This window comes from Rousettus aegyptiacus, unplaced genomic scaffold (assembly GCF_014176215.1).
Source record: "Rousettus aegyptiacus isolate mRouAeg1 unplaced genomic scaffold, mRouAeg1.p scaffold_m13_p_14, whole genome shotgun sequence".
In the NCBI taxonomy this organism is placed as follows: Eukaryota; Metazoa; Chordata; class Mammalia; order Chiroptera; family Pteropodidae; genus Rousettus; species Rousettus aegyptiacus.
Genome location: NW_023416289.1, coordinates 58,853,446 through 58,869,378, shown reverse-complemented (window position 1 = coordinate 58,869,378; position 15,933 = coordinate 58,853,446). Strand labels below are relative to the sequence as shown.

General features: G+C 39.4%; 1 protein-coding gene and 1 non-coding gene across 3 annotated transcripts in view; both read right to left on the bottom strand.

Annotated features, from left to right (window-relative positions):
- The window catches only part of LRRC28 (leucine rich repeat containing 28), a 75,700-nt gene that overhangs the window by 4,579 nt on the left and 55,188 nt on the right, over positions 1 to 15,933 (bottom strand). For both annotated transcript variants that reach the window (XM_016154943.2, XM_016154944.2), the window contains 2 exons: positions 8,751 to 8,926; positions 6,473 to 6,632 (listed from right to left, as the gene is read on the bottom strand). In XM_016154943.2, the coding sequence (XP_016010429.1) occupies positions 6,473 to 6,632; positions 8,751 to 8,926 (336 nt within the window). The remainder of the gene's footprint in view (positions 1 to 6,472; positions 6,633 to 8,750; positions 8,927 to 15,933) is intronic.
- LOC118611548 lies at positions 1,038 to 1,157 on the bottom strand. The gene has a single exon (XR_004954507.1). It is a non-coding gene; the product is annotated as a small nucleolar RNA SNORA28 (small nucleolar RNA).

Sequence of the window (15,933 nt, the reverse complement as noted above, 5' to 3'; positions counted from 1 at the left end):
ATTCCTACTTTCAAATGGCATGACATAGTTGTCCACACAGAAAATGCCAAGGATTCTATAGAAAATACTCCCAGACTCTTACGCAAGTTCAGCAAGGTTACAAGCATATAAAATTAAAAATTAAAACTCAACTGCATTTCCATAGACTAACAACGAACACATGGAAATTTAAAAAATAAGCTCAATTACATTTCCATAAAGTAACAATGAACACATGGAAATGAAATTTAAAAATATAAGAATTTATACTCATGCAAAGAAAGTGAAATACTTGGGTATAAACCGCATAAAACATTTAAGGATGTTGAAAATACTAAATGATGATGAAAAAATAAAAGAATACCTAAATAAACAGAGAGACAGACTATGTCCACGCATTGGAAGACTTGATGAAGTAAAGATGTTAGTTCTCTCCAAATTGATCTATAGATTGAATATAATTTTTATTAAAACCCAGCACAAGGATTTTTGGAGACAAAGATAAGCTTATTCTAAAATTATATAGAAAAGTAAAGGCCCTAGAATAGTTAAAACAATCTTGAAAGAAAAAAATCAAGTGAAAGGGTCACTTTACCTGATGTATAATTACACTAATCAAGACAGTTTGGTATTAACTGAGAGGCGATGATCAACAGAACAAAATAGAGAACACAGGAGAACATATCTAGGACTTTGGGGGTAGGTAAAGATTTCTTAGGACACAAAAAGCACTACCTATAAATTAAAATGGGTAAATTTGACTTGATCGAAATTCAAAAATTCTGCTCTGCAAATTACACTCGTAAGAAAATAAAAAGGCAGCATTACTTTTGATATTTTTTATCTCAGGAAATTGTGTAAATTTTAAGTTATCAGGGACTTTGTATTACCTTTTTTTAAAAAAATTAAAGTTGGTTAGGTAATTTGCTCCACCAGAATGCATATATTTGTATAAATCACTAGAGAAATAAACTGACACAAAATGATCTCAAATGGCAAGTGCATTTTTGAGGACTGGTTAACTAAACTTTCCAAATTTCTTTTTTTCCTTCTTCTTCACTGTTTAAGTCTATATAATGGCTTGTCTCATGGAAGAGAACATCGAAGAGGTTTGACTTTCTTGCTATCGCAAGCTCAAATTGTGTCAGACAGTTTTGATCATCTGCTACAGTAAACTCTCCAATTTTTAAAAAGATAAACATATTAAGTGAAAATCACTCACAGAAGTGATACATTTCATACCACAACCATTTAGTTTTTCAAAATAAAGGTCTAAGCAAAAGCGTCCAACTGCACAGAGATGTGGGATTTTTACTCGCTGAAGCATGATGCCCGTGGGGTCACCATTAACTCAAGGGGCAAGGCAGGGTGACCCGGCGGTCTCCTAGAAATCCCAAGTCTGCAGATATGTACTATTTACTTTTGAGAGACCCTTCTAATAACATATTGTATCTGCCTGTTGCATTAATTATCTAAGTTGTTATGAGTACAGCAACAAGTCTACTGCCTTCAGAATGGATTTGTGGGGCGGGGGGAGGTAGACGGGGTAAAGGGGGTCAAATATGTGGTGGCAGAAATCTAACTATGAGAGTTGACCACACAGTGTAAATAGGTATATGCCTTACTGCTAAAGCATCACCATAACAAATTAATTTAAAAAAATAAGAAATTAAAAAAAAAAAAAAGATTTGTGTTCGTTAGGGTCCTTAAAATTCCAGAACTATGACACCTGAGACATGATGGTTTTAGGGGAGATACTCTGGGCAATAAACTCTGCAGTTAGGAAGGAGGTGCTGATAAATTTACAAAGAACATCAGACTTGACATTTGTTGCCTCAGAATCTAAGCGTATTTATAGGCAAGGCAGAAGAAAGAGCATTTCAGCCTACTTTTAAAATACAGAAATACCACTATCCTAAAAAAATAAATCACAATATTGTTGGCACATATTGGAGCCTATGAAAATCATCAGAAATGGTGCTATTTCTTTGCAAAAGTGTTTCCTGATTAGAAACAAAAAGCATATCCTTGACTCATACAGAAACTGAAGCCAAAAGACAAACAGTGTTTATTAGACAGAGCTGAGCTGATAAAACTCCCAAGGCTGTGTAGTATTAACTTGTGGGAGATTCATCTAGTAATATATTGCATCTGCTAGTTACATTTATGTTAATAATAACTGTCTCTTATGGGATTATTCCGTGTGCAGAACCAGAGGCTTAAATATTACATACTTGCTTCTCTGCTTGATCTGCCCAGGCCCTAGAAATTTAAGAGTAAGATATATATGGGAAAAGAAGTATCAGGTGTTTTAGTCGTAGCTGAATCCCCAACACTTAGTACAGAGTCTGTACCACAGTAGATGGTTAATACTTATTTGTTGAGTGATACAATGAGGAAGCAATAGTTAATGATTTACTTAAACCTACTGAAGAGTATTTTAAATTTTACAAAGATATTACAAAGCTACATGAATCGAAGCAGTATGGTACTGGCATAAAGACAGATATATAGACCAATGGAACAAAATAGAGAGCCTAGAAATAAACCCACACATATACAGTCAACTGATCTTCCACAAGAAGTCAAGAATACACAGTGGGAAAAAGACAGTCTCTTCAACAAATGGTGTTGGGAAAACAAGAAATCAACATTGCAAAGAATGAACTCGAACCCTTATCCTACAGCATACCAAATATGAACTCAGAAACAAGGTAAGGCTTAAACATAAGACCTGAAACTATAAAACTCCTAGAGGAAAATGTAGAGGGAAAACTTCTTGACGGTGGTCTTGGCAGTGATTTCTTAGATATGGCACCAAACGCACAGGCGACAGAAGCAAAAATAGGTATGTGGGACTGCGTCGCACCCAAAAGCTTCTGAACAGCGAAGGACGCAATGGACAAAAGGAAAAGGCGATTCGTGGGGTGGGAGAAAATGCCTGTTCCACTGTTGTATGCTGGGAGCAGATCACCTGTCCGGTTTCACAGGTTCACAGCTGGAAAGGAATTCTGCCCCAGGAAGAACTATACCCAAGTTTCACCCAGACCTGATCTAGAGATTTAAGATATTTAAGATGAGATTCTGAACTTGAGAGTTGATACTAGAATGGGTTAGGATTTGGCGGGTGTTGGGATGAGGTGAATTTATTTTGCATGTGAGGACAGGAATTTTTAGAAGTCCGTTATAGCTTGAACTGTATTCCCCCAAATTCATACATCGAAGTCCTAAGCTCCAGTACCTTTAGAACGTGACTGCCAAGAAGTGAATTGTGCACCCTACCCCCTCGATTCGCATGTGTGAGCACTGCCCTCCAATGTGCTGGTGTCTGGAGACGAGGCCTTCAGGAGATGATGAGGTTTATGCGAGGTCACGGGCATGGGGCCTTCGCGATGGGATTAGTGCCCTTATAAGAATGGAGAGCTTGTGTGCACACGCATGTACTTACACTCACTGCCACGTGAGGCAACATGACAGCGGCCTATTTGGAATCGGGATCATTGCAGGTGTATTTTGCTAAGTTAGGGGGAGGTCATTTGGGTGGGCCCTAACGTAGTATCACCAGTGCCCTTATACGAAGGGGAGATTTCAACACAGAGACAGGCATACATGGAGGGAGGGTGATGGGCAGAGGGGAGAGGGGAAGATGGCCATCTATAAGGCAAGGAGAGAGGCCTGGGACAGGTCCTGCCCTCACAGCCTCGAAACGAGCCGACCCTGCCGGCACCTGGATCTCAGATGTCCAGGCTTCGGGGCTGTGAGACGAGAGACTTCTGTTGTTTAAGTTACCCAGCGTAGTGGCTATTTTGTTGTGGCCACCCTAGCCGACTAGTACAACGCTCCTGAAAAACCCTAGGTAGCCTGATTTCCCCCTGGGAGAGCAAGGACCTGCGAGAATCACACATGCATGGGAAAAGGCAGAGACATGTTGTCATTCATACTAACAAATAATCCTCTAAGGTGATGCTCTCCATTTTCATTAAAGAACAGTAAGTTTGGGAATGAAAATTTGTGATGTCTACAAGGATCAAAAGTCATGAATATACTAGCCATTCTTCTCTGCTATTGATATTTGAAGGTTTGGGTACTTATTGTTTATGCAAAAATACTGTAATTTCTTTTTACTCACTCTGTATTAAATTTAGGTTGGAACTAACACTTGTACGGGACTTGGTATTTTAAAAGAATATTCAATATGTTCATTTAAACAATGCCAGATGTCCACATTAATTTAGATATCGGCTGATCCAATGTATTATTTTATGACAAGCGATGCAAATTGAACTAAATATATTAGAAAATTTAATAATATTATCAAGACCTTTTAGAGTTTATCACATAAAAACTATTGATTTTATTTCCAGCAATAAGCTACTGAGATTCAAGTATTTGGTTTTCAGTTACCAAAAAAAGTCCTTTAAAGACTATGGTAGAAACTGAAGTCAATGCTTTTAATACAATCTCCATAGCAACATGGGAAGGAGCAAAGGCTGGTGGACGAAATGAAAGCCACAAACTCAATTTCAGACCTGAGCATTAACTCACCACAGAGAGCCATGTTTATATCCTGGCATTTCATCTTTGTTACAAGCACAAGCGCTTGTGGCTTCGCTCAACAAAAGGGCATTGTCTAAGTTCTATGTACTTGATACATGCATTTTATTAAACTAATACTATTATATTTATGCTCTGAAACAACATAAGATTATTTGCACTGAATTTCTAGGTTGTAGCAGAGAAATAAGTAGCAGTAAATGGAATATGCAAACACTAAGTAACTCTCCAAATTTCATATAAAGGTAACACAAAGATGACTTCAGCTGAAGGCCCTGCTTAACTTTCACAAACTACCATGATAAAAAGAAAGTGTGTCTTTTTAAATAGGTGTTCAGAATTTTATCAGCTGCTAACAGCATCCTGACCATACTGAATTGTTTTCATTTTCATGTTTTCAGTAAGGAAACGTCTTCTATAAGAAATTATGCAATAACAATGCATTAGGATTTTACTATAGTTTAATGAATTGGTCGATAGTCCTGTGATGATATACTGCAAATACGAAGATTGTTTCCTAAAAACAACCCTCTTCCCCGAAAAGAAATTTTAAAAAGTCTTTGAGCTGCAGAAATGGATAAGAGTTAATAATTACTTGGTATTTATTACATGCCAGGTACTGTCCTGGGCTCTTTCCATGAATGATCTCACTCAATCCTCACAATGACCTTATTAAACGGATATTATTATGCTCATTTTACTGATGAAAAGATGAAGCCCAGAGAAGCCAAGTGACTTGTGCGAGGGGTCCCCGCGGAGGAGCCATGACCGAGGTCCGCGCACCTGACCGCTATCGTGCCGCTGCTTCTCGTGGATGTGAGTATTTCCTTTGTTAATTTTATTCGTGTGGTCACATACTCGGACTCTGACTTGGTCCTTTTAACTCTAATTTAAATGGAATTCTACTGAATTTGGAGAGCTGATCACCTAGGGTTAGAAGAAGCAGATGTTAGGAGGAGGTCTTCTGCAGACAGGCGCAGTAAACAAGGGAATCCTAAAACTATCGAAAGTTAAAACAGGAATCAGAAGTGCAGCAAAATAGGATTTTTTAGGGTAAGAAGATGGACTGAACACCAGCTGTGTGCTAGGTGTCTGCCTTCTTCATCTGCAGAGTCACAGGATGGCCCACCGAGCAGGCTCTTCTGTGTCCCCATTGCGAGGCTCAGAGGGGTTCAGCACCCTGCCTACACTCACTCTCCTGCTATAAAAATGATTACAAAGGAAACACTTCTCAGCGTTGGATAGAGTCAACAAGTTATCTGGAAGATTCACTAACCCAAAATACCACATTTGATGGATAAGTGAGGCATTATTGTACTCTTTTTTTTTAACTTTGAAAAATGTAAACTTAGAAGATCTTAAATTTAGAAAATCTATACGCTGTGGTTGTGCTAACGGGGGATTTTTCATTTGACGGCCTATTTTTAATTGTCTGGTATTCTTTTTTTAAACTACCAGTCTGGGGTTTTTCACTCAGTGAACATTCTCAGCGAATTCAAGGCAGTGTGCCAGGAAACAGAGTGGCAGAAGAATGCCATCTAGGAGGTTTAGAAATTCACAGCAGAAACACACACAGGCAGTTCGGCAGCGCCAATTAAACAGAAGGGCTGGACAGGTCCCGTTATGGAATAAATGCTGACTTTCCTTATGGCCTAAAGACGATGGAGAACATGGGAGCAGCAGGAAAACACTCCTAACAAAGAATGAGCTACGAAACGGCATATGCAATAAAACTGCTCTGCGTATGAGCATAAAGTGATGAAGTCCAGTTTTCCCATGATACTGAAAACGCGCGTTGGTTTCACTGTGCTGCGGCTGAGGAAGGACCCGGGGCCCCAGCGGAGCTGCGGACCTGGCAGGCGCCCCAGGCGTGTCCCCCGCCCCCCCGCACTGCCGGCCCTCCCCAGGCGCAGCGCGGCGCCCGCGCGGGCATCATTACCCCTGGTGCAGCCCTGCCATCGGCGTCTCTCTCAAGGGGAAGAGCTTGGGGTAGACGATCGTAAACATGGGCTCGCTACACCGGTGGCAGTGCCCCAGGGGGCAGTGCAGCAGCTCCAGGAGACTTCTGGGTAATGAGATCGGAGACAGGAAGTTCAAATCTGCAACACAAGAGAAAATCATGCACGAATGAAAAAATTCAATTTCTTTAAACTAGGTGTCTTTAAATATTGTTCTTTGGTACCAGGTCAGTTCTGTTGAAGTACTGCATGTTGAAAATTCTGTTATCTGAGAGGCATTGAATAAAAATGTAACCTTATTTAAGAATGAAAGATTTTTTTTTTACATTTTTGATACTAAGAGAAAACCTAAATCTACTTCTTTAAGGGCAACTAGACGCTGTCCTGAGGTAGAGACCAGGAAAGAATAAGACCAAATCTTCTTTAAGAACAAAGATGAAAAGGGCATGAATCTACCCAGACAGGGTTCGTGAATGTCTGTAACAGACAGAGAATAAAGAGGAACTGGGGCTGAAGACGAACATGGACTTCCGCTAGGTTCTTCCTAGATCTACTGGGCATTTAGGATCCATGGAGCTAAACGTTATTTACTGAAAAGAATAAAGAGAGGAAACAAAGAAATGAAATAAAATGAAAAACGGTGAAATCAAGCTTTTCCTTGTCGCACTCCCACGAGCTGTCTAAGCAAAACAGGGCGTTTCGCCCTCAGCTTAGTCTTGTTTACACAAAAGAACTGTTGAAAGCAAAACTCTGCAGTGGCTCAGGTGAACTTGAACACAAATATATACTGGGTTTGCTACTGACGGTAATAATGCGGCAGAGGGAAATGGTTATGTGAGGTGAAGCCTAAACATCACTGACTCATCGTTGGGAAGGAAATACAAATTATCTTAGCACCTTTTATATGTGTCCAGACTTACTGATAACCGTTTAGAACAATGAAATTTACTTATAAGTAAATAATTATAATTTTGTTTCATTTTATTTTTTAAATTTAATTTTATTATTAGTTTCAAGTATACAGTACATCGGTTCGACATTTATGTTACTCTTTGTCTCCTCTGGCCCTCCACCTCGCCATTCCATGACTGCTGACCGCGCTCCCTCTGCCCTGCTCCCCATCCCCATGACCAGCGATCAACTACTAATTGGTACTTCTTTAACCCTTCACCCCATTCTCCCAGCCCCCCCAACCCTCACCGCCCCCCTACCTGCCATCACCAGCCTGTCCTCTATATTTGTGAGCCTGTTTTTGATTATTTTGCTCTTTTTGTTCCTTAGATTCCAAATATAAGTGAAATCATATGATATTTTTCTTTTTCTGACTTATTTCACTCAGCATAATAACCTCTAGGTCCATCCACGTTGTTGCAAATGGGAGGAATTCATTTTTTTAATGGCTGAGTAATATTCCATTGTCTATATAAACCATAACTCCTTTATCCAATGGTCTGTTTGTTGATGGGCACTTAGTTTCATTTTAAGAAACGACTTTGTACTAGACATTCCTGGAAGGGTAATGTTAAATGTTTCTTTTATGGAATTTAAAAAAAAAAAACAAAAACAAAGCTAAAACATTTAGCAGTTCTGAAAACACATGAAATGTGTTTTTATTAATATTGCCTAGAGCTTCGCTAAAGGATGTCAGAGACCCACTTGACAGCACCTGTGAAATCCACACACGCCAGGCCCTTTCCACAGGACCTGGCATGCCGTGGTAGCACTGTGAGGACAGCGGAGAGAGGCTCCGGGCATTTCTTCCCCTCTAGGTGCATACATTTCTCAGATGGGAGGAGGCTGTAAGGTAAAACTCCGCTCTGCTGGAAGAGGCACCTGACTTCGCAGATTTTTTCCTAGTGAAGAGGGTGCCTCTGCTCTCCTTCTCATTTCCGCTAAATATAAGTCCCTGAACACCAACTTCCTTCATTTAAACCACAGAGTTTAACTTTTAACTTCTGACCTTTGTGACCGAAGGCCATATTTTAGTAAATGCTTCTTTGTCTTTAGGGGGTGCTGAAGAGATAGATCAGTGTTGATAAATTATTAAACCTTCTCTTTTAATAAAAAAAAAAAAAAAGTCCCATTGCAACAACAGTGTGAATGTACTTAATGCCATCGACCTGAGCGCTGAAAAATGGTAAATTTTATGTTCTGTGTATTTTACTGCAATAAAAACAAGAAACACTGAAATAGGCAGCAGGGGCATCATTCCTAAAGCCAGAGAGAAAGAGGCAGGAAGACGCGGAAAGGCCGCCGTACCGCTCAGAGCACTGTGACAGGTGTGATGCAGGCGCCTCATGGCCAGCTCCTGCAGCGGCAGGACGCGGTCGCTCTCTGTCCCGATGGCCTTCACCTCGGCAGGGAGGAAGACAGTCAGGGGCCCCGAGGAAAACGAAAGCAGCTTCACCTCGGAAACTTGGATGGGCGCGCCGCAGCTGCAGAGAGACACACATTCACGTTAGTGTTCGTGAGGAGCGAACGAGCCCGGTGCCGGCAAAAATGTGTTAATCAAAATATACGTTTAAAATTTGAAGACACCGCTGAATTGCCAGAATTCTTTTCAAAGTGAACAGACGGTATCCTGCGTTCCTTAATAAAACCTGGCATGGAAATCTCGATTCATCAGTTGGGATTCAGCTAAATCATCGCCGAGGCCCAGTCACTTCCAGTAAGAACAAACTTTGAAGGAATTTTCCTTCATAGAGTCTACACAATTTGCTTTGGAGGCTCTGTTTATCCTCATTTTATTACCCTCTCCAAGTTTATGTTTATTGAAATTTTCAAAATTAAAAGGAAAAAAGGACACTCTGTTAAGTTTTAGTACCTCAGTTTAATAGAATTTTTGGTGTGGAAAAAACCGTACAAAGCAAATAGATTTTTAATGGTAGAAGATAACTTTATTGGATCCTTTCATAAACTGGTGGCAAAAATATTCTTGGCAAAGCCTGTTGAATAAGCCAAGTCACACCCTACACCCTGCGGCCACTCAAAACTAGAAGGCAGAGGCGTCCTTGTCCCTTCAGCTACAGGGTTGACAAAACTCAGGAGTCTGATCGCATCCTACCTCCTGTCTGAGACCTCTAGGTCACCTAAAAGTCTTGACACTTTTCTTCTCCAATGACAAACAGGTGCCAACAAATCTGGGCTCCCCAGACGTAACATGGGATAATCTCTCCAACCCTAGCTAGAAATAGGCAACGAAGGAGAGGGCATAGGACTGGAAGGCAGAGCCCTTGGCTATTTGCTTGTCAGGCATTTCCTTCCTTTGCTCATTCCGTCCATCAGAAAATGTCTCCAGAGCACCTACTACATGCCGGTCAGTCGAGATAACTAAAATTAAACAAAAAACAAAACAAGATGACCCTCCTTCCCCTGAAAAATGTAACACTTACAATATAATTGTTTGAATATTGGGTCAGAGAGGACAGCATGACTGACTCTGTCCAGGGAATCAGAGAACACAATATCTGACCTAGAACTCACCTGATTTCACCACCCAGTTCAAGAAAAAGAACTTTAGAAGGCCACTCTGGGCACCCCTATTGGGCAAAACCCATATCCCAAAGGGAATATTGCAAAATTCTAACATTATAGTTTAGTTTTGCCTCGTTCATCAATGTGAAGCATTCTGAGTCTGGGTCCTTTTTTAACATTGTATTTCTGGAATTCATCCATGTTGCTGCATGTACTGTAGTTTATTCATTTTCACTGCTCTGAAGTAACCGACAAACGTTTAGGCTGTTTCCAGTGTGGGGCTATTACAAACAATTTGGTGTATGTTATTTGACATGTGGGAGCATACAATTCTGTTAAGTACATACGTAAGATCAGAACTGGGCTTATTATAGTGAGGAGAGACAGATGATAAAGAGATGCATATATATTAAGATAGAATAAAAGGAGTGTGAGAGCTGTACTACTTTACGTACAAAGTCTTTCTGAGGAGGTGACATTTGAGCAAAGACCTGACTGAAGAGAAGTGGAACTAAGTCACAGCCTGGTAGACACCTTAAATTGAGGACAAGGAACAAATAATACAGGAAGTCCAAAGCAGCTAATGTTTGTAGGACGAAGAACGTCAGAGAGAGAGATGCACAGAGGAAGAACTCGGAGATGTGCAAGAGGTCCCCCTTGAGTATTGAGATGAGTCTGGTCAGCACATGCACGTGAGGACACTACCTGAGGCTACAGAAAGAACCAGATGAAATGATTAAAGGTAACAGCGCCCAACACTCACACAGGGTCGAAAACAGTGCCTGTTATTATCGGTCAGATTTGAACCTCATAATTCAAGGGGCATTGAGTAGAGCGCACAGAGGGTCTTATCTCGACAGTGGGGAATAATTAGCCCTAGACTGAACACCATTCCATCCCCACCTAACAAATCCTAAAAGCCATCTGAAAAGATCAAACTGTTTCCAATTAACTCAATTGTGTCCCAGGACATACATCAATACTAGTTATACGAAAACGAAAATGTCCAGCACTCAAGCATGGTAAAATTCACACTGTCTAGCATTTAACCGAAAATTCCCAGGTTTTCCAAGAAGCAGGATAATAGGACCCAAAATGAAGAGAAAAGTCATGCAACTAAAACCAAGAACTGAGAGATGTTAGAACTGGCAGAAAAGGTCATTATAATGATAGTTATAATTACTGCATAGAAGGATGTGTTACATACATAGCTCTCACCTAAAGAAACTAGAAATAAGCAAATTAAACTCTATATAGAGAGAAGAAAATAAAGAGTATCAAGAATATTAGTGATATAGAAAACAGGAAGCTAGTAGAGAAAAATCAATGAAAAGAAAAGCTGGATCTTTGAGAAGATCCATAAAATTAATAAATTTCTAACCAGACTAATCAGAGGAAAGACAAATTGCCAATATTTGGAATGAGAAAGAAGCCATTTTCCAGTTCCTACAGATAATAAAAAGGTAATAAGCAACTATATGCCAATACAAATTCTTTTGAGGAAAAAAATTACCAAAGCTCACTCAAGAAATAAAGTGAACAGCCTGTATTTATTAAAGTTGAGTTTGCAGTTAGAAGGCTGGAATACTTCCCAACTGATTCTATGAAGCCAGCATTATCCTGATACCAAAACCAGACAAACATGCTATAAGAGAAACAAAAACCAGTATCGCTCACAGCATAGCTGGAAAAATTTTTAGAAAACTGAATTCAACAATATATTAAGTCATCATGACTAAATGAGGTTTATCTTACTAATGGAGATTGCATTAACATTAGAAAATTAATGTAATTCACTATATTAAAACCACATAATCATTTCGATAGATGCAGAAAAAGCATCTAATGAAATTAGACACTCATTCCTAATTTAAAAAATCTCAGCAAAGCAGAAATAGAAGGGAATGTACTCATCTGATACAAGATACCTATGACAAACAGCAGTTAAGGTTATGTAATGTTGATTGCTTTCCCGGTAAGTTCAGCAAGACAAACCTGTGTGCTCTCGCTAATTCTATTTAAGCTTCACTGTCCTGGAGCTTCTAGCCAGTGCGATACAGCAAGAAAAAGAAATAAAAGATAGCCAGATTTGAAAGGAAGAAGCAAAACTGTCTTTACTTTCAGAAGACATGAAGGTGATGTAGAAAGGTCGATAGGTTCTACAAGACACCTACTGGAACTAATAAGCGAACTGAGCAAATTTGGAGGATACAAGATCAATATGTAGGACATCTATACTTCTATAGGTAGCAACAATCAATTGGAAATTGAAAAAAATTTAAATTCCACATACAATAGTCTGAAAAATATGAAATACTTAGAGATAAATCAGACAAAAGATACCTAAGATGTCTATACTGAAAACTACAAAATATTGCTGAAAAATGAAGACATTTCTTGTGATCACGCACTGGAAGACAATATTGTGAAAATGTTAATTCTCAAATTGATCTACAGTTCAATGGAATCGAAATCATAGCAGGCTTTTTTTTTTTTTTAAATCTATAAATTGAAAATCTGATTCTAGAACACCTAGAATAGTTGAACAATTTTGAAAAAAAAAAAAACTCTGGAAGACTAACACCACCTGATTTTAAGATTTACTGTAAAAACTACAGTAATCAAGACAATGGGGTATTGATGTCAAAATGGGCAGATAGGTCAATGGAGCCAGCAGAGTATCCATAAATAGACTTACACATATATGGACACTAATTTTCAATGAAGGTAAAATGGCGCTACAGTGGAGAAATGACAGTATTTTTAACAAGTGATGCTAGAACAATCGTATATCCACATACCAAAGAGGAACTCCTACCATACCTTGCACCGCATTCGAAAATTAACTCAAAATAAATCGTAGACCTAAATGTAAATCTAAACCCTTAAACATTCTAGAAGATAACATGTGAGTTTTTCTGTGGGTTAGAAAGATAGTACTCTTATGAATGATTTGTGAAGACGAGAAGATGAATCTAAATTTTACTTTATAATCATTATTTCTTTCCTAATATGGAGAAAATTAGGATGAGAGGATAATATCCAAAATGCCATTTTGCCATGTGGCCACTAAGTGGGAATATAGGCAAACATATAATAAATGATTCTTTTGATGATGTACCACGATACATGGTGTGATGAGTAAATTTTGTACCAACTTGGCTGGGCCACGGAACTCTGATATCTGGTCAAACACCCGTCTAGGTGTTGCTGTGAAGGTAGTTTTCAAAAATGAGATTAAGGTTTAAATCAGCAGACTCTGAATAAAGCTGATTATCTTCTATGATGTGAGCGAGCCTCATCCAATTGGTTAAAGGCCTTGAGAGAAAGAGACTGCGGTCCCCGAAGAAGAGGGAATTCTGCCTCCGAGCTACCTTCAGACTCACGCTGCCACATGACTCCTTCCTGGGTCTCCAGCCTGCCCTGTGGATTTCAGACCCACCAGCCCTCACAATCATATGAGCCAATTCCTTAAAACAAATCAATTTCTCTCTCCCTCTCCGCCCCTCACCCCATCCTATTGGTTGTGTCGCTATGGAGAACCCTAATACACATATTAGGTAAAATAATCTGTTTCCAAACTTTATGGCCACACTGTAGTATGAGAATCCTGAGCAAAACCATAAAACAATGAATATGTAGCGTAAAAGGCACGGGAGCCATTCGTGAGTATTTACTTCATACTGTTATGTTGTCCTGACAGTATGCTTTCTAACCCTATCGTGGATGGACTCTACACAAACGCTGCCCCAAGAATTTAATAACATAGACTAACAAATAACGGCTCAGAAAACTGAAAACCAGATTTTTCTAATGCTTTCCTTGTCTCCAAGAATTAAAGACAGGTATCTGTCTGAAACTACTAAAAAGGCTCACATTAACAAGTGCATCCTCATTTTATGTAAGGTCTAATTTCCCTCTCACAATTCTCTGAGCAGGAATTTCTGTTCTTCACCACTGGCTATAAAGAGCGAATTAGATCCATTTGACTGTCCGTCTATTAAATGCCTCCTCTGCTTACTTAGGCTGCAAGGGAGGGGACCATGTGAGTTAAGGACCCTTCTGCTGGCCCTGGCTGGCCTCCCTCCACCTCGTTAGACTAAACAGCCACCCTTACTAAGTGAAAAGATGCAGGAGAGAAAACGGTGTTTTCTGTCTCTGCTCTCAAAGAGCTGGCAGAGGGGCTCAAAAACACTCAGGTGGCTCGAGACCAGGGACAAGAGCGGGCAGTGTGTGTCCCGCAGAGTATGCTCTACCACCGCCCAGCTTTGTGACCTGGGACCATTTACTTCATCTCTCTCAGCCTCAGTATCATTTCTAAAATGCGGATGATATCACAGGGGTTGCTGGGAGCATTATGTGCACCATGCAAATTGATCAGTGAGCACAGTGCCTGGTACTCGGTCAAGGTTAAGGAATGTTTATAGCTCTGGTTTCTTTTTATTATTACAATAAATGATTCTTTTGATAATACACTACAATACGTAGTGTGACAGTTAAATTTTTGTACAACTTGGCTGGGCACGGTACCCAGATATTTGGTTGAACACCAGTCTAGTGTCGCTGTGAAGGGATCTATTATGACAAGCTAAGATTGGCACGCGGATGCTCCAGGAGGGGGAACAGGGGTTCAGCTCTGTGAGTGCTCGGGCACCTGGGTAAAGCATGTCCCCCCTGGCTAGAGTGCGGGGACACAGAAGAGAACGGCTGGAAAGGTATCTGCCTTAAAAACTAGCGTCACTCATCTTGATAGGAAGTAATCATGAAATGAATGGCCAGGAGGAAGGGATGGAAGTCATGTGACATGCTTCAGTTGACCCCAAACTGAAATAATTATTAAGTGGCAATTATTAAGCCTTGGTATCTTTGATTTCTAACTCAATAGTTTTTATCATTTTTAGATTAAATGCCGAGGTGGTTGCAAACAGATTGTCCATTTTTGAACCTGTGAGTTAATATTACATTAGTATTTTTTACTTAGTTGTACAGATAACACACAATTATCACACAATTTTCTTTCGACTTGATATTTTCAGAGCTGCCATTCAACATTTAACCCTAAACAAGCTAAATGAATAGTGCCATCATTCTGCCACTGAGATTATGCTCCAAACCATGTACGTGATTTAGCAAATTAATTTCTATCTATTTCCACACTTACCATTCTACCCAACAAGGTGTTAAAAGTAGTTAAAATTCTCGTACCAAAAGCATCCAAATGACTCTCTTTTATCCTTCAGAAAGTACAGTCACCCACATGTTCATTATTATGGAAACTGCTACCAGATTTACCTTAGTTTTTAGCAAAAAAAAAAAAAAATGTTTTTGTTTTTGTTTTTTTTTTTCAGCCTAAAATAACAGGAAGAGGAAAGAGGAGAAGAGACTGTGGAGAGGCAAGAACTATGCCACCCAGAAAGAATAAGCCTGGGGCTAGAGACGGTCTGACTGCCATCTTGGCAGAGACTCCTTTAAGGCTAGTTTTATTCCATCTGAGGATCCATTTACTTCGCTTTCATTCTTGAAAGGTATTTTTACTGGTTGTTGGGTGGACTGATTTTTTTTTTTCTTTAGCACTTTAAAATGTTCCACTGTTTTCTTGTCTTTGTAATTTCTGCTTAGAAGGGTAACAGTCTTTTGAATTATTCCTTTGTATATCATTTGTCATTTTTCTCTGGCTGCTTTCATGATTTTCTTTTTATCTTTGGTTTTCGGCAGTTTTGCCTCAGCAGGATTTTCTTGGTAATTTATACTGCTTGGGATTCGCTGGCGTCTTGAAAATGTAAGTTTATGTCTTTCATCATATTTGGGAAATTTTCAGACATTATTTCTTCAAATGTTTTGTTGTTGTTGTTGGCCCATTCTCTATTCTTCTTCTAGGATGCAAATCATATATATATATATATATATATATCTGCCTTTTTTATATTATCTGGCAGGTCCCCGATGCTGTGCTCATTTTTTATTTCAA